General features: G+C 47.9%; 2 protein-coding genes across 2 annotated transcripts in view; both read right to left on the bottom strand.

Moving 5' to 3' along the window:
- Positions 1-2,933: 2,933 nt before the first annotated feature.
- On the bottom strand, positions 2,934-15,354 carry ANKRD60 (ankyrin repeat domain 60). The gene is made up of 7 exons (XM_029219883.1): positions 15,338-15,354; positions 12,895-12,962; positions 12,632-12,796; positions 12,297-12,590; positions 7,634-7,764; positions 5,925-6,090; positions 2,934-3,736 (listed from the first exon to the last, which is right to left on the bottom strand). The coding sequence occupies exons 1-7, from the start codon at positions 15,352-15,354 to the stop codon at positions 3,432-3,434; spliced, it is 1,146 nt and encodes a 381-aa protein (XP_029075716.1). The 3' UTR covers positions 2,934-3,431.
- The window catches only part of LOC114893914 (serine/threonine-protein phosphatase 4 regulatory subunit 1-like), a 62,300-nt gene continuing 51,245 nt past the window's right edge, over positions 15,263-26,317 (bottom strand). The window contains 7 exon segments of the mRNA XM_029219882.1: positions 15,263-15,789; positions 16,621-16,762; positions 19,128-19,262; positions 20,070-20,190; positions 22,361-22,461; positions 23,644-23,805; positions 25,124-25,219. Of these exon segments, the coding sequence (XP_029075715.1) occupies positions 15,632-15,789; positions 16,621-16,762; positions 19,128-19,262; positions 20,070-20,190; positions 22,361-22,461; positions 23,644-23,805; positions 25,124-25,219 (915 nt within the window). The 3' untranslated portion in view covers positions 15,263-15,631.

The following is a 26,317-nucleotide window of genomic DNA, read 5'->3' as shown; positions in this document are numbered from 1 at the left end:
TGTTATTAAATCCTGGCAAAACACTGCTGCCTGCGGAAGGCTGCTCTATTTGTGTATCTTATAAAAGCTCCCTTTTCGCAAAGGTCAGGGGGGAGTCTGACTTCCTGACACCAAGCGGAGACTTTCCTCTTGTCGGAATTAAAAGGATTGAGAGCGATGTGAAAAGGGAATAACTCTCACCCTATGTTTCAGTGGCACCTACTTCAGCGTCAGGGCCAACTAAAGTCCCCTGAGGTGCCACCAGTGGGTGCCCTTCGCCTCCCCGGGAAAGTCTGGTTGGTGACTATGCTTCAGAGAAGGGAGTGTTCAGGCCTGAGACGGAGGAAGGACTCAGTGCAGCTGAAACCCCCCGGGATGAGTCTTTGGAGAGAGACGGCCATGCACCCAAGCCCTGGGCGGAGCTGAGAGACCCCAGGCAGCCAGGGGTCCAGAGGGACAGCCAAGGCAGATGGAAGCACGGTGGAGGTGCAGCTGTCACCGTCTTCCTTGAGCGAGCGGTCGGCCTCTCCAGAGGGGCTCCCCAGTTCCCAAGGGCTGTTTTCCAGGCTGACATAAGGCACACTGGTGAGCAGTGTCCCTGACGGAGGGGATGCTGAGGGATCCTTCTTCACGTGGCCGCCAAGAAATCCAAGGACGCTGCACAGCACTTTCCCGGGGGCACTGAGCTCAGAGGTCATCAGTCTCAAGGCGATCGGAACTTGAGAACCCAAGGAAGGCACCAAATGGTTCTCCTATTTGCCCCCATCCCCCGTCGATCATCAACAATTGAGCCCCTGACTTCAGAAGGACTCTTCAGTCAAGCTCTCAGACGAGAAGAGCTAGCATGTACTGAGTACCTCCTACTTCCCAGGCCCTCCCAACAACCTTAGGGACCAGGCACCATGACCACCCTCCAACCTCCTGTACCTCAGAGCAGTAGGGAACGTGCCCAAGGCCACAGGGCAGAGCCACCAAGATGCAATCTGGGATCCAAGCCCTGTATGTCCACACTACCCCAGTAGCAATTCCACTCTGGCAACTGAGAGTCCAGCTTCATGGGAGATACACAATAAGGAGGAGGGAGATGGATATTATACTCAGACAACTGACAGTAGCTCCTTTCCGAGAGGAAGCCCGTCCCTCTCTACGCAGAGGTGAGGCCCACCTGGGTGATGGCAGACCACTGCTGCTTCACCACAAAAGACCATCCCCAATACCTCGGGCCTAAAAAGATTTCAGGGTCCTACAGAACTGTTTGAGATCAACCCCTTTAAAAAAAATGGACACTAATATGTATAAAATAGACAATTAATGAGAACCTGATGTATAGCACAGGGAACTCCACTTCGCTGTACAGCAGAAACTAAAACAACATTGTAAAACAACTATACCGCAATTAAAAAAAAAAAATGTCTGTTGGCTCCAAAGCATGACCCCAAAACACTTCAAATGTTGAATGAAATTTTCTGCAAAGTGTAAGATGATGGCAACCAATTGCAAATCAACTCTTCTGAGGCTATGGACATATTTTATTGAATAGGTGATACAGGCTTGTTTGAATATAACAGCTAGAATGTTAAGATCATCTAAAAGGAAGAGCCCCCAGGACCTACAGGACTGTTTTAATGACCCTGCCACAGACCGAGCAAAATGTCACCACGGAGAGTTTGGAACTCACCCAATTGCCGGCCAAGTGTTTAGCTGAATTAGGGGTGACAAAGACAGAGGGCTTCCCTCCAAAGTTTTGGGGACAAATGTCAGGCAGCTGGCTCTGCTAACAATAAAGACAGCAGAGCAAAGCTCCCGGAAAACACATGACTCTGAGTCACACCACTTGTTAAGTTAAAAGGGTGCCCAGGTCCCCCTGCCAACACACCTCATTAGCTAAATGAACTGACCCTGCTGGATAAGGTTATTTAATATCTACCTATTGACTTTGGAGAACGTCTGCCACAAACAAGATCTCAGTTTTGATATTGTTGATGCTGAGCTGTATGTTTTTTTCCTGATTATTATTTGTCAAACAGATTGCTGAGCTGGGTCCAGCCACGTCCACTGAGTGTAAAGCCACGTCACCAGCACGGCTCTTACTTGCCACGACAGCGGGAAATGCGGCCAATTAATGTAAAAGCGGAATCCAGTTCTTGGGATGTAAGTCAGAAAGAAGGGCGGCTGGGATACAGGGCCATTTTCCAGCACCTTAAAAAACAGAACTTCAACGGTCGAGAGACTGTTGCCACACAGACTGACTCCGGAAGCTGTGTCAGGATATAGGGCTTCAGAGAAACATGTGTGGCCACGGGTGGAAGGGTGGACAACACTTCCCACCCGGCAACACTCATGGCCATTCCCGCCCTGTGGCTTCAGAGCCGGGGAGAGCTCCAGTGAGTCTTAGGTTGCTTCTACCCGTTTCCCCAGTGAAATGAGTTAGTTTGACGATGGTCGGCAGTCCCATCCATGTGCCTCAAATCTCCTACTTCTTTTGTTCCGAACGCTGACCTTAACATAATTCAAGCCAACGCTTAAAAATCAGGACTTAGGGCTTCCGTGGTGGCACAGTGGTTGAGAGTCCGCCTGCCGATGCAGGGGACACGGGTTCGTGCCCCGGTCCGGGAAGATCCCACATGCCGTGGAGCGGCTGGGCCCGTGAGCCATGGAGCTACCCCAGTTCTAGCAGGAAAGGAGAAAGCTAGCGGGAGGGGGGTGCTTGGACCTCTGGGGATGGGACAAAAGGAAAAAAGAAGCTCCCAGCTCGAATCCTCTCCCTTACGAGCTCATCACCTTTCACACCGTCTCCTCCAAATCCAGTGCCAGCTTATCACCTTTCGCCAAGAGTAACCAGGCGCCCCTGTGGAGAACCAAGCTCTTAGATGCCCCCCAGGTCAGCCTGGCTTCTCCCCCCCAGCCCCACCTCAGACTCAGGCAGCAGACCCCTCCAGGAAGGTTCAGGAAAACTTCTGGAACATTGCTGGCTTAGGGAGCATCTAGTGCCATGAATTTTACAAACTGAAATTCACAGGTCACACTGCCCACGACCTGGTGACGTTTGCCTGCGCTGGTTTTGTACCGTAACAACAGAGCTACTCTCATCACGGCTATTACCCCTATTATGCCAAAGTGTTAGATGGTGTCCAGACCGGAGAGAAGGTAATTGGTTCCCATCACCCCAAGCAGCGTTACTGGATACAATGAACAAATAGCTCAAAATTAAAGGCTGGCATGGGAGCCCATTAGGTCTGTGATGGATTTAGGAAATGAACACAAACTCACCCACTTCCATCAATACCCTCCTCAAGTCATTTGCAAATAGGACAGATGGTTTCGTATCTGATTCAGAGGAACTGCCACGTTTCCCGGCCTTCCTGCTAACCCAGGGCCACTGGCCACCGTGGATCTGAACTCGGGAACGTTACCCCAAGTCAGAGCTGACATGCAAACATTCCCAGGTGGAGCTATGTTTTGTTCTCCTTCTTGGATCCAAACCCGGCCTTGACTCTCTGAAAAGCCTTGTTCAAGACAGGGTCCATCGGGTCCTTTGTCCCCAGCTTCACCATCCAGTAGAAGAGGAACATCTGCCACCTGCTCTGGCTGCGGCTCAGGCAGCAGGCGAGGGACATGGGCCTCTCCCCCTTGGTATCTCTGTCGTTGATGGAGGCCCCATAGTTGAGCTGGAGGCTGATACAGTCCAGCCGGCTCATGGCTGCAGCCACGTGCAGGGGCGTCCTGCCCACGGGGGATCTGCCCTGACAGTTGGCACCTGGGAAATAAGGAAGTTGACTGAGGGAGGGCCCCCTGCTGGCAGGAGCCAACCCTCTGGAAACCCGTTCAAGAAGGGAAGCATGGGAAGGGCCGAGGCTGGGAAAGGAATGCTTGGAAGAACGAATAACCGAGTGCACGGAGCGGGGCACTGCTGCATCTCCCCCCTCCCACCCAGCCTCCCGCACTCCCCCCCCCCCCCCCCACTCCACCCCATGCTTCTCTTACAGCAGCCAATGACCTTCCTACAATGCCTGTACCACTCTCCCACTCAAATCCCATTGTTGGCATCTACCACCCTTGGGGCGATGTTCTAGGTCTTTACTGCTCTGTCTCACCCACCCACCCCCCTCATCACTCCAGCATTACTCCCCTCCGTGATCTTCCTCGCCCGCCCATGCTCCGCTTACACCAGCCTTCTGGCTTTATCCCGTCAGTATACCTGCTCCCTTATCCTGCCCCAGGATCTTTGCATATGCCACTCCCTTCGCTAACAACACTCTCATCCTTTTTTTTTTTTCTCCTGGACTAACTCTATGTTTCTTGAGGTTTCATTCACTTCCTCGGGAAAACCTTCCTTAGCCCTCCTCCCCACAAAACCCCCTGCATTTGTTCAGCAGACATTCTGCGTCTCCAGAACACACCATGCACGACTGACCATGGAATTAATTGTTTGTAATAATGTGCTGACGTCCCTTCATAAACTCCACAAGGGCAGAAAACACACTTGTTTTGATCGCGGCTGTCCTCATCCCCGGCACGTAGCACGATGCCTGGAGTAGACAGGCGCCTGGGAAATGACAGATGATGGGCAGCCTGACTCATGGACAGACTTCACTTCCACTGAATTCCTCACTGCCTCCTACAGATGGATGGGCTAATGACAGGTGTCCCATACGGACTTGTTGAATTGAATCAAATAGTGGGTAACAGATATCATGACACAGAAAACAAGGCAATTCAATTACATGCAGTTGACATTTCGGGAGCCAGTGTTTATGAGCTATGGCTGGTCAGTGAGGTAGTTTTAAATAGGTTTTCACAACAGTTAGGCTCAGCCCCGGCGCCTCTTCACAGCCACTGTCTGCAAAGGACAGAAAACTTTGCAAAGCTGGTTGTAATTTTTTAACTGGTGCTTTCAAATACATCACAGTTCCATCAGAGGGAAAATGACTTTTTATGAGCTTAACGGACTGCTGGGTTGTGAAAAGCCCATATTTCATCTTACAACAGGAGAAGTGCAGAAAACAGTGGAGGAAGGAGAGGAGGAGAGTCAGAAAAACCTCTACCCATCACAGACGTGCGGCCCCAGCATCCTGCCTGAGCATCTGAGATGCTTTCCCAGCTTGGTTGGTGGAAGTGGGGGAAACAACACAGAGAGCCTGGGCTCAAGGCCGAAGGCTGGGAAGGAGGGGTCTAACTTGGAGGCTAGTTGATATGGGAAACCCTCAGATGAGGCCCCCTCCTGAGCTCTAAACCATTGACCAAATACCACATTCTTCCTTTTTCCCAAGGAAGCCAGTGGCCTGGGATATCTGCAACTGTCTACTGTTGGTGAATGGTCTACACCTCAATCAGTGGGCCTCTTTTCCCAAAAATACTCTACATCCAGGGAAGATAAAATGTACTCCCACAGAACCTCATGCAAAGCCCTTTAACTCGGAGACAAGGCAGGCTAAGGCTTCTATGTCTATGGACAGAGAGAGAGTGAGAGTAATTGCCCTTTGGTGGAGGAGAGATGAAAAGAGGGTTTGGGGCAAATTCATAGAGCTTGGAGAAAGGAGACTGGCTAGCCTGCTAACCACCAAGGCAGGGATGCTGGTTTGGGGCTCGACCCCTCGGACCACTGCAGAAACGGGACTTTGGGTGGGAAGAAATAACAAACAGGATGGGAATATCCCCAGCGGAGTGTCTGGTCGGACGCAATAAACCAGGAAGCCCTGTGGCTTGGTGTCCTGAAAGGTCCATCTTCCTGAGCCCCTGCCAAGAGAGAGGACACAGCCTCCGATAAGCATGTCCAAAGACCCCCTCAGACAGGGATTGAGTGGCCCGATGGGGACCTCCATTGGTGGTTGACAAACTTGGGTCCAGGAAACCATTACTGAAGGGACCAGGAGGCAAGCCGCTGTGTCCCCCTTGCCCTCAAAAGAACCCCAGTCTTGAATGTCCTCAGCTGCTATCAGAATTACCGTGTTCTAGAAGGTACTGAACAGCCTCCGAGCAACGCCTGTGTGAGGCAACATATAGCGCCATGAACACTCTCTGAGAAATCCACTTCTTCCACTGCTTGTCATCAAAATGCCGCGAATTTGTTGTTCGGTAGAAAGCATCTTCGGCAACACCGAGGCAAGACAGCTGGGCGAGGGAAACAGAGTTACGCACGTGAGTCTGGGTGATTTCAGAAGTGCAGATACACACTGGTGATGGGACACACTCTGGAGGAAAAGTTCGCTTGGATGCCACACGCAGGCTGGTGATGGGATCAGAGAGCGGAGAAACTGGAAACGAGCCAGGGGAAGACATGTAACTCTCTCTACACGTCCAGGAAATACGAATTTACCATCAGCCAGGCTCGGGAGGCAGGAAATTCTTCCTGTCCATGTTTTGAAGAGAGAAAATAGCTTTTCTGGGTGTCCAGAGGAAGGGGGTTACGGCTCTGAAGGAAGACCCCAGCCGACAAGGCACGGCCTCCCCAGAGGGGCACAGGCGTCTCTGGAGATGTGATGGATCCTGGCCTTCCGGTCTATTTTTGGGCCCATTGTCTCCATTAACTTCTGGGACACTCTGAACTCTGCTCCCCGGTGAATAACAGCCCCGGGATATAATCATCACGTGGAGAATTAAGGCTCTGAGCACAGGAGGACGACTACGGATGGGCTCCGACAGATAGGAACCCGGTCGCAGATGTGCAGCATCCGGTGTGGGGCGAAGCGGGATGTGAGGGGCCCCCAGCGGGGTGACAGCAATTCTGGCTCAAGAGAGGAGGGACTCACCCATCACCCATGTCCAGAGCAAGAGCCAGAAAGTCCAGGCACGGACACAGAGCCAGAGGGGAAGCAAGGGAAGGCAGGGGAAGAGGAGAAAAGCAGGAAGGAACCAGAGGATTATGCAAACAGCTGGATGGGCCCCGCCCTTCCTTCTAAGGCTCAGGTTCCAGGGCAGCAGGTCCTGGCCCCGCCTCCCCCGAGCCCACTCCCCCTTCCCAGACCTAATCCCAACGCCCCTCCCACACCCAGCCTTCCCTGACCCCCATCCCAGCCGGAAGTAAACTCTCTCTCCTCCACAAGTTCATAGCTTCTCATCCGAATTTATTTTCCAGAAAGAACGTGCACTTGTCCCCTTGTGTCTGAATGATTCATCTTCACTGTTGGGTAGACACCCTGATTTCCTCCTCTTGCCTTCCAACTCCCACCCCAGAGCCCAGCTGAGCGCCCAGCTCAAGGCCCGGCCAAGAGTTAACGGCACCCACTGTGTTTCCAAGCCTCTCCCCCTTGGGTGAGAGCAGACCCGCCAGAGGATTTTTTGCAGCACTGAATACTCTGGGCCACACGTTTCCAAGTGATCTGGCATTCTCCACTGTTAACTTAGGTTTTCAACTTTACAGAGTAGACACACGAATAGAAAACGCGCTGCCCTGGCTCCTTTTGGGGCACGGTGAGTGGGTTACAAGTCACAGCTACGTGGACGCAGTGAAATCGCAAGAGCCAAACGGCAAATGGCAACACTCGACTTGATCACGATGACATGAGTCCTTGTTGTCTTTTTCCTCTACTCTGAAACTTTTACCCAAATATTCATACTAAAGACTAAGCAAATCCCCCGCCCCCCCCACACACACGTCCACAATTTACAGCTGGTTCATGAAGTATAATATCCATTTAAAGAAGCGTGAAAACACCTTACTGGAATCCCCTTCCACAGCCGCCAAAACCAGTTCCGTCCATCCATCATAATGCCAGATACATAATGAAATAATTCCACCAGGAACAACATCGTGGCACTTCAGCGTAGCGTCATCCATCAAAATTCCTACAGGGAATGATTTTTTTCTTTAAAAAGAAAAATCGGGCATTAAAGATAAACTGTTACATTGGTTTAGTTAAGAGATTACCTGACCTTGGGTATCACAAGGATAATTTGAGAGCCTTGAGCGCTACTCTCATTTGATGACCCCACATCCGTCTGTTTGTGGTTATTGATGCTTTTTAGAAAATTAATTTGGCTTAGCTAAAAAAAAAACAAAACAAAAAAAAAAAAAAAAAAAAAAAGGAAAAAAAAGCAACGATTTATAAGATTCTGTAATTGTAACTTGACCTATGGCAAAAAAATACATGAGTGAATAAAAGTCATTTCAGGAGGCAAACCGTAAGTAGAGCTACTTGAACTTGAAGTAACTGTGTATTACAGATGTGGTGCAATGCGGTTATACAAGTTATAGATGTTAAACTAAAATACTAACTAATTTTGGTTAATGTTATCATCAGTTAGCTTAAAGAGGTAATAATGACAAAAATTTGTCGGATCTTTCAAATTGTAGTCTGTGGCAGCATTTCTCAACCTTGGCACTCCTGACATTTGGGGCCAGATGCCCCTCTGCTGTGGGGTCTGTCCTGGGCATTGCAGGGCGTTTAGCAGCATCCCAGGCTTCTACCCACGAGATGGCAGTAGCCCACTCACCTAATTGTGACCACTGAAATGTCTCTAGATGTTGCCAAATGGCCCCTGGGAGACAAAATTGCCCCAGTGGAGACCCTATGGTAACATAAGCATCTCAGTGACGTGGGATGGAAGAGATCCTTTCTCTGTTTCGGAGGTTCTCCCCAAACAGCCCCTTCCTCATATGAAAGAATGGGGGTCCACTCACACTTCCTAAATTCAGACCCTTTGGGGCAGACCATCAGAATTAGTAGAAGAGGATTGTGGAAAATTTTAAGAAAAATGCAGTTGTTTTTAGTTTACTTTTTACTTTACTTTACTTCTTCCTACATGGCCGCCTGTAACCTAGCTGAAGGATAACAGAGTCATTTGTTATCTCCAATAAGCAGTGCCAAGAATGGAACCTTTCAACTCTGCCCAGGTTGGATTATCATTTATTCCGAGTAGAATTCATGAGTTTTTTGGTTTCACGATTGAGTGATTTCTAAGTGCCTGTACCCAGCACCCACATGCTCTAAACCTCACGACGAGCCAAGTTCGTCCTCTCCATGTGCTGCAGGAGCGGACGGAGGCTCGCATGGCCAGCGAACGGCAATGCTGGGACTCCAGACCTGCCTTTCCTCGGGCACCATGTGATGCTCACTCTAGATTTTGTTGGCACCCTTTGGTCCCCAGCAACTCCAGATGGTGGATGTAAACGCGGAATAGTGATTAGCAAATCTGTTAATTAGGGTCTTATTTGTGGTTCTAACACAGAGAATAATCAGTAATTTGCCTAAGTAAGACAACTCGAAGACTTCCTAACAACTTTGAAAAAAATGGAGCAAGGCCGTGTTTCCCTGAGAAACACAAGAGCACGGTTCACACATGCTAAACAGCTCTTAGAGAAATCAGAGCACATTCTCCTTTTACAGGCAGGCAGCAACTACCTTCACCTTAGACAAATACTCATTACCACCGGCTAAATAAATTATTAGAGTTGACAACAGATGTGGAAAGGTGACCCGCCTCCAGGAAGATGTTCACCCCCCCCTTGAGACTTGTGTCTCTCAGGGTTTTCACACACATCATCTCCTTTGATCCTCCCTGGCAACCTTTGAGGTGGGTAAAGAGGCATCAGGCTGGTTATGTATCAGCAGAAGCCCAAACTTCTTCTACTGACGTGGTGTACCTTCTCCCCTTCTTGTTTGCCGTCAACAGTAAGGACGGCAACCAAGCTTGAGAGAGGTCAAGCTTCTAACAGTTGCTAAGTGCTTGATGAGTGATAGGGTTGTGACCTCAGTGTTAAGCCACTCCATCCCTTTCATTCCCTCTTAGCTTTCTTGAATTTATTGCTCAGCATAGCTCATCGGCAAAAATAAATTAGGGGTGCCAGACATCCGTAGTTCAGGACACGTAATTTTCGAATTACTTGTTTTGGAACTCTTACCAAGTTCTTCCATAGCTCACTTCACTTTTAACACATTAAGCACAGGTACATCTCTTTCCCGATAAAGCCTCAAAAATGCTCCAAAGCATCTTCCAAATAGCCCTATAGCAAAGCAAATACCTCATGAAACATGCTTAACCGATTTCCAAGAGGGCAAAGGAAAGGATGTTGGCCTTCAATATACCTTCTGAGTCTCCCGAGTCACTTCTGCCTAAAGGGGGACACGGCACTGAGAATCCTAGAGCTCACGGGGCTCTGCTTTACGGATTAGGAAACTGAGCCCTGGAAGTGCAGGGCCTGGGAACACGATTCTCGTGGAGACCGGCTGCTTTCAGACCTCTGTCTCCATGGCTTCCCGGTCCCTGCAGTATAACTGCAATCTCTGCAATATTGGCCGTTCACTTTCTCTGTGCAGCAGACCAGAGAGTTTTTTATATCTTCGTTTTCTTGAAGTGTTTTTGCATTGATTTCAACTGTGTGGGGAGATGTTGGAGCCTGGGGACTTTGATCCTGTTCTCATATCCTAAATACTGTAGGGATCGGATCGGGACAGCCAGGTCCTCAGGCTGAGGGAAGGAGACGGGTGGAGGGAGAGATGGGGCTCTAGGGCCCTTGCCCACCACGGGGTGCCTCCCCCATGGGATTTGTCTGGACAGGGGGCCTTGGGGTCCTGATTCAGTCACAGTGAGCTTTGGGCGCTGGGTTTCGATTCCGATTGGGCTAGCTTTGAGCTCCTGACGTCACAAGGGCGCAGCTTGAGATTCGAGGTTCTGATACGGACTGGGTCAGTGCCAGTATTCGGGGTTCAAACGTGGACAGGGTTTGTTTGGAGATTTGGGGTCCCAGTGAGGGCAGAGTTTGCTCTGGATTGGGGTTCTGATGAAGGTAAGGTTTGCTTTCTGTCTGGGAGTCCTGGTATGGGAAGGGTCTGTTCTGGGGTGCAGAGTCCTTCTGTGGGCAGGACTTGTTTGGGGATTTGGGGGTCTGATGTAGGCCTGGGTAGTGTGGCAACTGGGGGTGAGGAATCAGACAGGTCTGCCCCAGGATTCGGGGGTCTTGATAGTGACAGGTTCGGCTCTGAGATTTGGAGTCCTAATATACGTGGGTTTGGTCTAGCACTGGGGGTTCTGGTGTGGATCAGGTTGATGAGGGATTTGGGTTTTCAAATACAAGCAGAGTTTGCTTTGAGTTTGGGGGCCCTCGTGTAGGCAAGGCTCGTTTTGAACTTTGGCTTCCTTACACAGATACGGCTGGCTTAAACCTTGGAGTGCCAGTGTGGACGTGGTTTCTGTGGAGGTTGGAGGTTCAGATATGGGCAGACTGGACTTGAGTTTGGGGTCCTAGTGTGGGCAGTTTATCTCATGTCTTGGAGCCCTTCTGATGACACTTGGCTTCGGGTTCTTCTGTCGTCATGGTGAGCTTGGGAACTAGCTTTCAGGTGTGGGCAGAGCTAACTTTGAATTTGGGGGTCCAGGTGTGGGAGGAGTTCACTTTGAGCCCTGGCGTCCTTACATAGACAGAGATGGCTGACGGACTGGGGTTCAGATGCACAACTGGTTAAGCAGAGTGGGGCTCAGAATCGGGTGTACCTGCTCTGGGATCTAGGGTCATGATCTGGGTAGTAGGCTTCACGCTCTGGGACTTAGGTTTCTGTCGTGAGCCGGGGTCACCTGAGGATTGTATCTGAGGTTCAAACGTGCATATGGTTCGTGGAGAGACATGGGGTCCTGAGGAGGGCAGAGTTTGCTTAAGGCTTTAGTGTCCTTGAGTCTACACGGTTGCTGGGAGGACTTGGGGTTCGGATGGTCACATGGTTAGCCTGGGGATTGGGGGGTTCAGTCTTGGGCAGGTTTGTTCTGGACTTGGGGTCCTTGCACGGACGTGGCTGGCTGGAGGGCTGGGGGTTCTGGTGTCCCACAGCCCAGCACAGGGACTTGACGTTTAATTCCATCTGGGTCCTGACGTGAGCAGCCTTGCCCGAGGTTGTGAGGTCCCGCTGAGGACAGGCGTTTCGGACTGGAGGTCTCGTGTGGCACTGCTGACTTTGGGACTTGGGTCCCTTATGAAGACGTGGGAGTTTGATGTTCTGGTGTTGGAGGGCCCTGCGGTGGCAGCGTCTGTTTCGGGATTTGGGGTCCTGACGTGCACAGGGTTGGGCTCAGGTTGGCAGGCCAAACTAGACGGCTGGCTTTGGGCCTGGAGTCCCAGCACAGGCAGGATTTGCTTGCGGATTAGGGTCTTGCTGTGGACAGGGTCTGCCTGGAGATTTGAGGTCTAACGTGAAGCTCGGCTTTTCTGGAGCTGGGAAGTCCCTATGTGTCCGGGGTTAGCTTTTCCACCCGGGGTTTCACGGGGGTGGGGTTTGTTTTGACATCTGGGGGTCCTCCTCTGGGCGGGCTTCCCTTCCCCGACTGCGGGTTCAGAGGGGACTGGGCGCCCCGGGTCGAGGGAGTACGCGGGGTCGGGCAGGGGCCGCCTTGGTCCAGGTACTGGAGCCGCTGGAGTCTGAAGGGGATGCCGGCTATTAGGTCCAGCTCCTCTTTGAGCTCCCGCACCGTCATGTCGCTGCGGCAGCCTGTCACTCGGAACACCTCCCCGGAATCCTCCAGCAGCACCCGCATGACGAAGACGTCTGAGGCCAAGTCGAGCGCCAGGCTCACAGCCTGCGGGTCCCCGACGCGGCTCCGGCCTCGGGCGCGGGGCTGCGCGGGGAGGGGCCGCGGAACGGCAGAGCCCGCCCCCCGCCCGTCCGGCCCGCCCGCATCGGGGTCTGGGCGAAGGGCGCCCCCTCGGCGGCCTGGCCGCCTCCGCCTCCGCCTCCGCCGCCGCCGGGTGCCGGCCGCCCTGCCCGCCGCGCGTCATCGCCGCCCCCGCCGCGGCGGCCCCTCCGGGACGGCCGAGCCACCAGCGCCCGCAGTGGGCCGACGGGCCCGCCGTTAACCAAGGCGGGGCTCCACGTGGACGCGGGGGACGTGTCTGCGATAAGGGCAAAAGGGCCCGGGCTCTTCTAAAACACTGGGAGGATGCATTGAGACCCAACCAGAGGCCTCGCCGAGGCCGCGCGCCCCGCAGACCCAGCACGGCCGCATCCCCGACTCCTCCTCGCCGCTTCGGAACTGCTCTCACCGTCAGTTCCTTGCACCTGGAAGACGAGGCGGCTCGTGGCCGTTGTTAGGCAGTTGTGACCTCCTCTCCATGTCTGTTTAAAATACAATCATTGCACAATTCGGGGCCAACTACCTGTAGGAATTATGCGTGAATAATGCTCTAAATCATCTTTGCATGCGTCGTCTACAGAGGGTGGTAAAGTGCAGACCTCAGCCATGCTTAAAAATCGTTATTTCTTAGCATGAAGGAAAAAACCAACATTGCAGAAATATGACCCCTTTCAAGACGATCTGGGCCCAACTTGACAGTGAAAAAACCTGATACTTGGCCACTCCGGAAGTGGGAGACAGACCTTCCTGAAAATTTGCAAAGCTACCTCAAAATCCGTCCATGTTGAAAACGTTCTCGAATTCTTGAAGTGAGAAAGGCGCTAATGAAAACACTTAGCAAGGAGGAAATGTCCACTTGGGGAAAAGCTGAGATGGTTCTATTGTTGAGATGCCTTTCAAGGCAGCTGTACCTGTGAGAAACTATCTCGTGCTTTTCCATTAATTCACCGGAGGAGGCCGAGTGCTCAAGAAAACAGGAAGCTTACCTTCAGCGGTCAGATCACAGACACTCAACACTGCACCTAAGACCAGTTAATACGTGAAGACCTAAACTGGTGGAGAAGCTACAGGAGAGAACAGCAAGGGCAACCAGAACAAGCTTAGGAAAATCTCAGTTGTTACCAACGAAGAATAAAATGCAAGCTTTCAACATGCTTTCTGCAGAGAAGTTAGTCATAAAAATAGCTTTCCACTGGAAAGGCACGCATATTAAATTATAGAGGAATTTTAACACATAAACTGAAAATTTAAAGGTTAGATTATTTACCAAAGAGTCTCAACAAACCTCTACCAGCACATCTGATTCAGGAGGCAAATCCTACACATCACAACACCAACTGATTTGTCTTTTCCTTAATGGAAAGTGAAGCTCTGCACGAACACAAGATTTCAGTTGGGTAATTCTACTTGCTGCTAGATCAACAGATTTTAACATGATAAGCTCAATTTCTAGGCAATAAAAATAAATTAAAAATTGCTTGCTACTGAAGCAAAACAATACCTCCGTCTATTTACTTTAGGCAAGTACTAAATACAAGATAGATTGATTTTTTTTTTTTCTCATTATGTAGTCTCCAGTGTATTAACTTCACTCTTTGCTGAAGTTGTCAAAATGCTATCCTGGGTTGCAATGTGAAATTCTCATACATGTGCCTTATTTTCTTTGGCACGGTATAGATTCCTTCCTTTCTTTTTAAAGAGTCAGCCCAGTGGAATTTGGGGGAGGGGAAAACATCCTGTATACCAGGAAATTCAATATATAGCTCCAGAAATTTTATCTTTTAAAAAAAAGAAAAGAAAGATAAGAAAAAGATCCAAGGGAAGAATGGAGACAGCTGGCGCGCCCTTTGCAGCTATAGCTCTGGGACCCCAAATGGGCTGCTCTTTCCTTCCCTTATGCTTGCCTTTGAGAAGATACAAATAGAAGCAAGAAAAATAACTTCAGCATACATGTATGCAGAATTTAATCAACCGTTTATAGAGCCTTGAGTTATTAACTAATGCAAAACCTGTTTAAATTCTAGAGTATCTTTCCCTTAGTCTAAATTTTAAAAGCACGAAATCCAAGTCCTGTGTACTTAGATTTGAAGAGTATCATAATTTAACCTCCCAAATCACTGGTATTTGTGGCCAACTATATAGAGTGATCAGAACTATGATTTGCTATTTTTTCTTAAGATTCTAAAGCATCAGATATAAAGTCAATATCCATGCACCTCAGTGATCAATTTCCCCCCACCCCCAAGTTCTTAAACAAATGATAATATATCCATATAAGAATGAAAATCTTTCTGCTTTATGCCTCTATCAAAGGCCAGTACCTATCTTTACGGAAACAGTTCCTGCAAGAAGAGGAGGGAGTGAGTGCTTGAGGAAAAGTTCCGGGTACAGTTTACAACAAAAGTACAATATTAGAAAGACTGCCATAAATCAGTCTTTAGTAGATTTCTTTAACTATCACATTTTTCAAAAGTAAACAAATTGGGCTATATTTGCAGCCCAAAGTGCAAAGCTCAAAGTGGAGCATAAATTTAAATGATGTATTTGTTCTGTTCACTGATAGGAAGCTAATCTTACATTAATATATTTTCTTCCTGTCAAGAGTTATTTACATATGTACAGTATTTCAGTTAAAAATAATACCATAAACTGTATTTTATAGGAAAGCATGAGGGAAGCCAAATATACAAGTCTATCAAAGACTCAAAAGCTTCTAATAATGTACTTTATTTTTGGGGGGGGGAGGTGTTGGCTGGGGGTTAAATAATATAGTCTGTAATAGAGAAAACAAACCGCTCACAGGCAGTCTGATGCCATGGAGGTCCCCCCACCCCCACCCTCAGTGAGCCACCTGGTTCTACAGCCTTTTAACAGATTTCCTGATCAGGCAGGCAGGGGCACCCGGGACTCCTGCCCATGCCAGCAGTAGTTCCCGTGAGTGCAGATGGGAAAGGGGTCATTTGAGCACACAACATCAGAGTTTCAGAAATCTGTCCTCCCTGGGCAGGTATGATACAATCAGTTCCCCTTCAAGGTATGGTGAGCAGCATATGCCACACATGAAATGACCAGATTGTGAGTGATCACAGACTGGTTAATTCTGGTTTTCTAGCATGGTAGTGTCTATACTATTCCACCGCTTTGGTTCTAGGGTGGCAAAAAAGGAAACATCTTGGTCCCGGTCGGACTGCAAAGCTAAGACAGTCTCTTCGACGACTTCAAGATGAGGGTTACCGGCACTTCTAAAATACACTAAAGAGAAAAAGACATGAAATTGAATCACATGTGCCGTGAACTGTGTTCAAAAACATACTCTGGTTTGGTTTTTTTTTTTTTTAAACCACATCTCAGGACAATAAACCATTTTTCATAGAGTAAGTCCTTTAAAATGAGAAAATTGCTTGAATCAGAGTATTTCCTAAATTTTAAAGACAAACTTCTAAGAATAGGCATGCATATTTTTTCAGCTATAACTAAAAATCTTTTAATATTATCTTTTCTTCCCTCCAGTGCAAAAGAACTGGCAACACAGAACACGGGCAGTGGGGGGCAGGTTGCTGGCCAGATGGGGTGGAGGATGGGAGGGAAGTGGCAACAAAGGGCTACGCAGGGCAGGAGACGAGATGTTCTCCCGAATACGTGGTGTAGACGTGAACTATACAAGGGACACAGTCATATTAAGTCCTGTTCAGGTTTAAAATAACTGACTAGGTTGGGGTAAAAACTTTTTCTGACTGACCACAAAATCAATACGATTAAAACCTAACCATAGTTAATGCTTAAATTGACCACCTTTCATAATCTGTCTCTGTCATAACTTAAAGTTTATAAAAGTTTCCCTCATTTCTAGAAGACTATGTAATACTTTGCATTTCAGCATGTTTATTAAATATAAAACTGAGCTATCTTAATTCTTAGTCATTTTATAAATAACATAACTTATGCATAAAAATTAACATATAAATTTATATAATAGATCTGAAGTACGCTACCACACAATTTGCCACAATTCCCTAAAGAGGAGATTTGGCTGCTGCCTGATGAAGTTTAAAATCTGTAAGCTCAGAAAAATGGTCCGCGTACCCTTTTCCAACAGTGTCTGTTTTAGAGCTTTGGCTAGCAAAACCCTTACGTCTGGCACAGGATCTGATGCAAGGCTTACAAGGCTGGGGAGTAAGTGTTCAACAAACTGGTCCACAGGGATACACTCCTCGCTCACCACTGCCTGTGATGAAGAGAAAGCCAGAGGCGAAAAACGGACCTTTTTCAATAGTGATGAGCACAGTTTTTCTAAAAACATACATTTCTGTAATTCCAAAGAAGTAATTTCAGGATCTCTTGGTCTGAGGAGTGTGTGTGTGTGTGAATTTTAAAATCTCAACCACCGAATTTGGTTAGAAACACAGTTAACACTTTTATAATTCATTACCAAGCACTGGGGTACAAGTGGTGTAATATTTGGTGGGGAAGTCAAAGGCTTTGGAGTCAGACAGGTCCAGGTTCAAAACCTAACCTGGTCACTTCTAGCTTCGTGGCCATGAGTAAGTGGCTTCACCTTTCCGGGCCTCGGTTTCCTCACCTGTACCACGGAGTAGCAATGGGGGTGGCGATCATTTTTGCAAAGGCTAGCGTAGCGCCCGCCAACAAGGGTTGGGAACCTTCACGCCTGTTACTCACCAGAGCTCAGGCTTTGAGGACAGGGGCCACGCCTATCACATGACAGCCAAATCCCAGACCCCAATTCAGTGCCCGGTCCTCTGTGAACAGCTAGCATTTACTGCTGCTCTACTTACAAAGAGTCGTACGTGGATTCTCCCATTTCATTCTCATAGCCAGCCACGGAAATCAGACTGAGCCTAGTTTTACAGGTGAGTCCAATGTTGTGGTGATACCCAAAGGCTCAAGACCCACTGGCAGCAGCAGGTGGAGACTCCAAGGCAGGAGTGTGGATTCTAAATCCTGTGGCTCTTCCCACTACAGGGTAACAACAGCAGCTGACATGTAGTAAGTGCTCTCCAGGCTCCTGGCACCGTGCTTGGTTACTCGGATGCGTCAGCTCACTAAAGCCTCAGGGCCACACCAGGAGGCAGGCCCGTACCACGGGAACTCCATTTTACAGAACACAGAAAGGCCGTGCAGAGAGGGTGCTTTGCCCAAGGCCACCCAACAGGAAAGCAGTAGACTCAGGCTTCAAAGTAACAGGTTTTGACTCCAAAGTCGGCCCCCCAATCTCCAGGTTACGACATCTCCCTGCATTTAAATAGTAATCCATGTGCCCACTGGGAGGTTCTCTTGGCTGAGGACACTTTCCTTTTGTTTGTGTTACTGTAGGTTTTCTAAATCTTTAATGAAGGCACACCAAAAAACTGATTTTTCTTGAACAAAATTAGTCGGTGCCTTTTCCTTCTGTTTCATCGCGGATTGTCTAAATCTCAGAAAAAGAATTTAAAAATAAAAGCAAAAATATCTCATTTACCCTTTCTCTACAAAATAGTGGGCAGCACTGACTTCTTCATGAAAGTCTGTGGTATCAGGCCTGTGCTTTGTGACTTTGGCACTGACCCTGCCCCCCACTGCCCTTCTGCAAGTAGATGGCCAAAGTACCCCTGTTATACCCCTGCGGGCCTACAGGGGGCCCTGGTGAGTTCCTCAGTAGGGAGGCCGGGTGGTTCCGGGGGAGGGAAAGGGGGCTGCTGCGGGGCCAGGGGTCAGGTAGAGCCCGATCACAGCTTTACCGTATTACTGACAAAGCCGGGTGACAAGTACGTGCAGGTTCATTCTACTGTTCCCTCTACCTTTGTATATGATAGACCGTGTGCATGAGGAAAAGTTAAAACTGTTCAAATAACAGTTCAGCAGAAAGAAAATCATGGCTTTACACTTCCTGGGTGACCCTGAGCAATTTACCTAACCTCTCTGGGCTCCAACTCCTTCAGCTAAAACAACTGGTCTAAAAGTACATGGGTGCACTGAGCTCAACACCTGGCAGACCTCACTGTTAGAAGCAGGTGTAGGATGAGATGCCCGGCACACAGAGGCGATCAAAACTGACAGCCATCCTCCCCAGCCAAACATAAATCATGCCCTCATTTCCAAGATGCTAAGTAGAGAGGGCGACCTGAGGGGTTGACCTTCACCTGAAGGAGACGAAAGGTCCCCGAGCTGCCCCACTGCTGTGCCCCTCACCCCACCTTCCTCCTTCCCTACTGCGGCGGGCGCAGTGATGAGCAGCCCTGCGCTGGACATGACGGGAGCACGGTCTGGGCCTGGCCCCCACCTCCCTGGATGGAAAGTGCCGGAGAGCAGGAGGTTTTCCTCTTCCGTCTCCAGCACCTAGAGCAGGCCTGGCACACAGTAGGTGCTCAGTCACCACCCATAGGATGACTGCACAGAAGGGCTGGGTAACCCTGGGCAAGTCCCTTTTCCAAACTGGCTTGTCACAATCTCCTGTGAGATAAGGGGGTTCGGTCCGCTGCTCCCCAGGTTCCTGGCTAGTCCTCCGGGGCTGAGATTCTTTGCCTGGTGCTGTGTGTTGATATCACACGGCAAACATATGTGCAGGGTAGATGCTCCCCCCAGGCCCTGCTAACCTGACAAATGAAAGCAAACGCTTGCCTTCTGACCCACTTAGAGCAGTGCCGGAACCTTAGGATGAGTTCATTGATGAAATTTAACCCCAACGCACTTTCACTGTTGGAATAGAACTTCTGCAGAATTGCTACAACCTGTGAAAAATATTAGAATAGCGAATTTAGAATGCTGCCATCTACCCGGACTATGAATACTACTCTACACGGAAACTAGACATTTTGATGCACTCTTCCACCTTTAAAACAAATTTATAAGCACGCGAGAAAGTCATTTTTGTCACAGTGATCATTAGAACACAGAGGAAAAAAGATGTTTAAATATATGGTGATACACACACACACACACACACACACACTCACACCCATAAAACCCTTCATAAAATGAAATGTAAAAAGGGACTGGCATTAGGAAAGTACATTATTCTTAAGATTCCAAAGTTTAGAAAATGTCCCCTTGCATAACAACTAAATCATTACCTTCCAGAACATGTCATTTTCATAAAATTTTAGCACCATCAGAGTACCTTAGTAAATATTTTCAAGTGAGAATGTTTTTCCTCAGTATTCAGCTGGTATAAGCCCACATAAAACAGGATCGGCTTTTCTTTGCTGGAGTTTTTGCTCACTAACTACTTTTCTACAAAACCGTGCTGGAGAGTCAACCCGATCTGTGTTGAAAAGAAACACTAAGCCATTGTTTAAAGAGTTTCATACATAAGGTGATTTATCCACAATTTTCATCACTCAAGCATACTGCTTAACAAAAGAGCTATCTTACATACTGATAAAACTATAATACAGTTCCTAATTTCGAAACTTAAAAGCTGCTTTCATGGGTAAATGGACAAATTAAGCCCAGAAAAAATAAAGAAGTTAAAATGGAAGAAACATAAATATTCCTTTTTCTAAAAATCATAAACAGAAAAGGTCATGATTCCTTACTAGCTTGAAGGAGATCCACCGAACTTCAGAAACTTTATCTGCACACAACTTTAAGGCAATATGCACTAAATAATCATAAACATCATTGGGACTATAGAGGTCCAAAATCAGTATCAGCTGTCTGAAATTAAAAAAAAAAAAAGAAAGAAAGAAATTGTTTGGGGGGTGAAAAACACATTATCAACCTCTCTTTATTCTCGTTTCATTTTATAGATAAAAATAGCCAGGCTGGGAGATCAACGGAAGCAGAAAGCTGAGTGAAAATGGCCACGCAAAGAAAATTGGGGGAAAAAATCTTAATTCTTCATCTCTCTCACACACACAAATCAAACAGAAAGGAAATAAATTAAACTCTGTAAAACAGAGGCTGAGAAATTTATGAATAGGGATTCAATATTTCAACTTTAGGTTATCAGTTCGAAAGCACATAAAACTTTAAAAATCAGATAACATAAAAATAGCCAGGACGCCGAAGTTCCCAAAGATCGCCAGATCAAGGGAAAACACATGAGATTTCACTGTCTCCGCTGTGTTCCTGACGCTGCAAATTAAATTTTCTGCTTTTGCTGGCCGGCTCACGCACTGTTCACGAGCCTTGTTCAATCCAACAAGGTCCATCTGGAGAGAACGGGAGCACGAGCTCTACTCCCAGGGAAAAATTCATAAGATGGCTGGTGGGAAAAACCTACTACCAAAGCTTTCACTGTTTTCTAAACGGCGAAAGGGAGAAGGGTATGAAAATAAATGGCATTATTTCCACACTGGCAAAGAAAGGAAATGAAAAAGAGATTGGAAGGAAGCTAGAACCAAAAGCCAGGGGTGCCGGTGAATACGTTCATATCAAAAAGCACTGTTTTCAGAAAAGTGATACCAATATCGTGGGCATGGAAGCACAGAATTCATATCAGTGGCTTTGGCTTCAATAACCATCGCAGAGATGTTAGTTAGATAGCCCGCGCTCGGAGATAACGCCGTCGGGCGAAGCGAACCGAGCCGAGCCGGGCCGGCCCGGCCCGGCCCGGCCCGGCCCGGCCCCGCCCCGGGAAGCAGGTCATCGCAGCCGGCCCTGGCTCCAGCTCCGGCTCCACACCGTCCCCGTCGCTGGTCCCGGGTCCCGGGAAGCCGGTCAGCCGGTCCCCAAGCCCGAATCCATCCCCGGCCTCTGGCCCCAACCCCATCCCGGCGTCCCCAGTGCCCGGTTCCATTCCCATCCCCGGCCCCGACCCCATCCCCATCCCCATCCCCGGGGAAGCAGGTCAGCCCGGCCCGAGAGGGACCTCGCCGAGTTCCTGCACTCAGCCGCTAGAGGGCGCGATGCCTTCATGGAAAAAAACGTGGGCCTGTTTTTATCTCGGTTCTCTGAGAATACACGCCGGGAACATGGCATAATGACTGAAACCTCAATCTCTCAAATTAAGCATAATGATTAAGGATCACAGCAAAGAGAAAATCTTTCAGTTTGCCCCTGGCATCGGCCAAATCATATCCTGAAGAGCCGCAAAAGCCTGATGGATTGCTACAGGGAAGACAATTATTTGAGAGATTTCCAGTTGAGGGCAAGAAAAATGAAAACTAGAGATACTGAAATAAATCTCGACAGGGTGAAAACTAAAACCCAAACAACAACACCACAAACAAATCCACTCAATACTGCGGAAAGCACATTATACACCTCGGGACGGAGAATTATTTAAAGTGACACTTTCACTCTTTTAGAATCACTAAAACCTTGAACATTCCTCCTGCTGGCACAAAATGGGGAATTAAATAACTCCTTCACACACAAAATGATGTACAGATCTGAGCCACCTTGGGGGACGTTTTTATTAAATAATCGCTTCATCTGGGTTAGACCTTTTCATATCTCTCACTGTAACACAATTTTCCTTAGTGGCTGAAGTGTATAAACTGCGCTGTACCCTTACACAGAGGGCTACACTCAGAATGTTCAAGAAAGCTTTGGCAAAAACTGCTCCGATTAATAGGAAAATATTGAAGAGTGGGTGATTCATCTTTCACTTGGTTCAAATAAATTGGCTTACAGAACAGCACAACACTCTAATTCCAAAGTGACTCTCGCCCTGCCTGCCTCTGAAAATGAATGTCTCCCCAGAGACTGTGGTATTTGTAACTTAGAGCTTTGGAATTCATTTTATCCCTTAATAAAAACATAATCTCTTTATCCAAAAGAACACTCCTACTGCTACTTTAGAAATCAATTATAAGGTAGGGAAATTAAGAATTATTCCATCTAGCTTGCCTTCTCATAACCCCAAACAGGCTTTACTTACTCTGTCAGTCCATATCGAAACCTCCAATTCCTGCTGTTATCGGTCACTACAGATTCTTGAAGCTGATAAAGATATTCTCTCCTCTTGTCTTCATGAAGCAACTATTTTTTAAGAATGTATATATAAATAAAAATATATAATCCTTCAAAATGTCCCCAAATAGACTGTTTTATTATACTTCAGATTATACATTTGTCACCGGCCAGAACCGCGCATTTCCCTGACGCCTTGTACTCCATTACCCAGTGTGGCTGTGAATTAGCTTTGCTGTTAACAGACGTCCAACGCATCCCTGACTGCTTCCAACCTTTCTCCCCTGGTTCGTGTATGTGCTTGTGTGTTTCTACACGCCCCCTACTCATCCTTCTTTCACAATTTCCTGCCTGAAGAAAACCCAAGCATGTGTGTGCTTGGAAGACAATGCCCCGGCTGCTTCCCAGGGAGGTGGCACTGCTCGTGTGCTCCTGCACCAGACAGGGAAATCTCCGGCGATGCGGCATGCGCCAGACTCCGTCAAGGGCAGCTCCTGGTCATGTGGACGTGAGTAATTAGTTTCTCTAGGTCATTTTTAAACTCTTAGTTTTACGCTCATCGTTCCTCTGGGGTGGGGGCGGGCGGGGGGAAGGCAAGAAGGGAAGCAGCAACATCTTGCAAGAAAGAGCCCTTCGTGCAGAATTGAGATTGGATTTCAGCTGGCTCTTCCCTTAGGTGACCCCGGGCAAGTCACACGCCACCCGGGAGCCCGGTTCCTTCTTTCTCAGAGTGTGCTGGGCCATCTGTCTACCATCCTCCATACAATTAGAACTCTAAGGGACGGGAAGATTAGGAGGAAAGATAAAAATATTTACCCGTCACTGAAAGAATGCCCACTTTAAGATTTTGGATGATATGCTTCAACTGAAGAAACCCAGACAGCTGTTTCTGGTTTTTTTCCCACTGATACTTTACATATCCAGGGTTTTAAAAAATTGTATTGGGACTTCCCTGGTGGTCCAGTGGTTAAGAATCCACCTTCAAGCGCAGGGGATGCGGATTCGATCCCTGGTTGGGGAACTAAGATCCCACACGCGCAGGGCAACTAAGTCCTCACCCGCAACTACTGAGCCCGCGCACTCTGGAGCCCACGTGCCACAACTAGAGAAGCCAGGCACTGCAACAAAGAGCCCACACGCCGCAAAGAAAGATCCCGTGTGCTGCAACTATGACCCGACACAGCCAAATAAATATATAAAAATTGTATTGAAGAGGGGAGATTTGTTTTTTGTTTTAATCCTTCTTCCTACCTTTAGAAAGTCATACAGGTGTTTCAGAACTCCTATGCGTACTTCATCCAGGTCCTTTAAAAATCCATTGAAGATAGGCAGCAGGTTGGCAGCCGTGAACTGATCCCCAAGGATCACAGCCAGCTCGTGGGTGGAGAAGGCTAAGGTCTGACGGACCTTCCACTGGGGGTGCGCAGAGACATATGGACCACAAAAGGCAAGCATAATTCAGTGTTATCAAGAGCATAAGTGGCATTTGTGGAGCCAAACTGATACTGCCAGGGGTTGACCACTTAGAGCTTCATTTGTTCAGAGACCGGTAAACAAGCCAATGGCGGCCACATAAAATACAGGTCAGTGAGCAGCCTTGTCGCAGCTTCCCTTTCTCCCTAATTAGATGACCCATCCTATTCTGTGCCTGCCCCTGAAAAGGCTCCTTTTACTGGCACGTCGGAAGCCAGCGTCTCGTACGTATCTTTCAGGCAGTGCCAATTCTGCCTGCCCAGCGTCAGCGCCACCCCCGGGAGGCTGTAGGCACAGTGTTTGGCGATGTCGGTATCGACGGTCTGGGCTCGAGCTGGGTCAGTCATGGACACATACTGATCTAGCAGGGGCTGAGGTACTATATCCTGGGAAACAGGAGAGAAAGGGAACCATCATGCTTGCAGTAGAGAAGGAGAACACTCATGAAAGACGAGGACATTGGAACCTGGAGGTGAAAACAGCAAAGCGGGGGTGTAAGAGGAACAAGAGGCCTTCCCAAAGCTCGGGGCTCTGGATTGCACGACCTTCTTGTTCAGCATGTACTGAGTCAGCTTGGTCTTAAGTTAAAGCAGTGGCCACGCTCATCTTTTCTAAATTGGTCCAACACTGGATATCACAGAGCACAGTCTAGAATATCAACGTTTGGCTGGTCTGGTACACGCAGCTCTGGAGAATGCAAACTAGCTCCTCTTTTCTTATTAACTGCCCCCAGCACCTATGGCCAGAGCCACTACACCCTGCTCACTACTACCTTTTTCCAACTGGTGGGATTCTGCCTTCATAAGACATCACCCATTTACCTTTCTCTCTGCAAGGACAAGGGGATACAATAATTAAAAACCTTTAAGAGAACTTCCATAGCACTAGAAGCTAATCCACAAGACAGAACAAAACCAAACACAGTTCAACAAAGGAAGCTGTCGAAAACTTTTCAGACAAAAAAAGGAGCTAAATGGCTTGTATAAACAGACACTAAATATTAACGTATACATGCCAAATTCTTTTCTCATCTTTGATCTGCTTTATTAAAATACCTTCGAGACTGTTCAGAAGACTTTAAACAATATTTGAGAATTTACTTTTTTTAAGTTAGAGAGGAAATATCAGGAACACAGATTATGAACTAAGATATGTCATTAATATTGATGCAAGAAAAACATTTGGTTCCAACAGCCGTTCTTAAATTTAACTTCCAGAAAATGTAGTTTTGAGTTGCTTTTCTTTTCAAGGAACGAACCTGTGATTTAGATTTATCCTCTTCAAGTGGGCTGCAGCCATGCCGCTGGTCAGTCTCCAAATGGCCACTGGTTCCACTGCCAGGTTCACCTGGACCCTGCAGAGTTGATCGGGCACATTACCAACGTAGTCCAAAGGAGGAAGCTGTCCTACCACTCCCCCTTCAAAGAATCCCCTTTCAAGGCCAAAAATGACTTCTGCAGACCAAGACCAGAGCTCCCCTGAAGTCAATGGTGTCCCTCCAGATGTGAAAAAATACATTTGCACAGTTGTATATGATACCATATAGGTCAGTCATTTCAAGTGCATTTTAATTTCAAGACTGCTTGAGGCCCTTACAAAAGACAGGCTCTTGTTGGTGAGTACCAACAACTCGAGTCTGTATTTACCCTTCTTTAGGTCCCAGGGTCCCCGGTGTGGTTAGCTGATGCCCTTAGGTAACGGTCGCATGTTTAAAGCAGAGGCCACTCCGGAAGGCAGGGCGAGGTCTGCAAGAAATGGTGAAGAGCACCTCCAGCATTTCTCAGGGATGAGAGAATACAGTGCTCTGGACTCCAGACAGAGGATGGAGAGGCGGGGGGTTGGGGGGACCCATTTAATCTGAGTGAAAAGATGTGGCTGATGAAAGGGTATTTAGAAAACTGTCCTCAATTTTCACATGTACAAATACCTCTAATGTTCACCGATGAACCATTACATTAGGTTAACAATTAAAATGAGCTGGACCATCCAGCGGTGACATATTGGTCTCTGGTCATTGATTAACATTAACTGAGATGGACCTGACCTTCTCCTTCAACCATAACACGGATTTTCCTACTTGCACTTGAAATGTCATACTGTCTACCAGCTTAATGGATGCTGACAAATCAGCTCAATATATGATCCGGGAAGTCGGTTAATACACCGATAGATGCTTCGTTTGCTCTGAGGCATGCTACCAGAACCTTCAATTCCCGAGGTTTTCACTGAAATGTACTGCTTATTTTAACAGAGGACATGATAAAACAGAAATATTTTGGTATGATAACCTAAGACCCCAATTTTTCCAAGTTAATAAATTCATATAGATTAACAAATAATAAATCGTTATTCTCCTTCTAGGAATTAATTTTATTCCAAAGTCTTCAGTGCCGTAGTTACATACAGCACTTATTCCAGGAGCCAAGGTTTACTTAAGGTTTAAGTAAACCAC

Source organism: Monodon monoceros, unplaced genomic scaffold (genome assembly GCF_005190385.1).
Source record: "Monodon monoceros isolate NGI ecotype Baffin Bay Population unplaced genomic scaffold, NGI_Narwhal_1 Super_Scaffold_13, whole genome shotgun sequence".
NCBI classification, from domain to species: domain Eukaryota; kingdom Metazoa; phylum Chordata; class Mammalia; order Artiodactyla; family Monodontidae; genus Monodon; species Monodon monoceros.
Note: the sequence above shows the minus strand (reverse complement) of the source record. Positions and strands in the feature narration are given on the sequence as shown.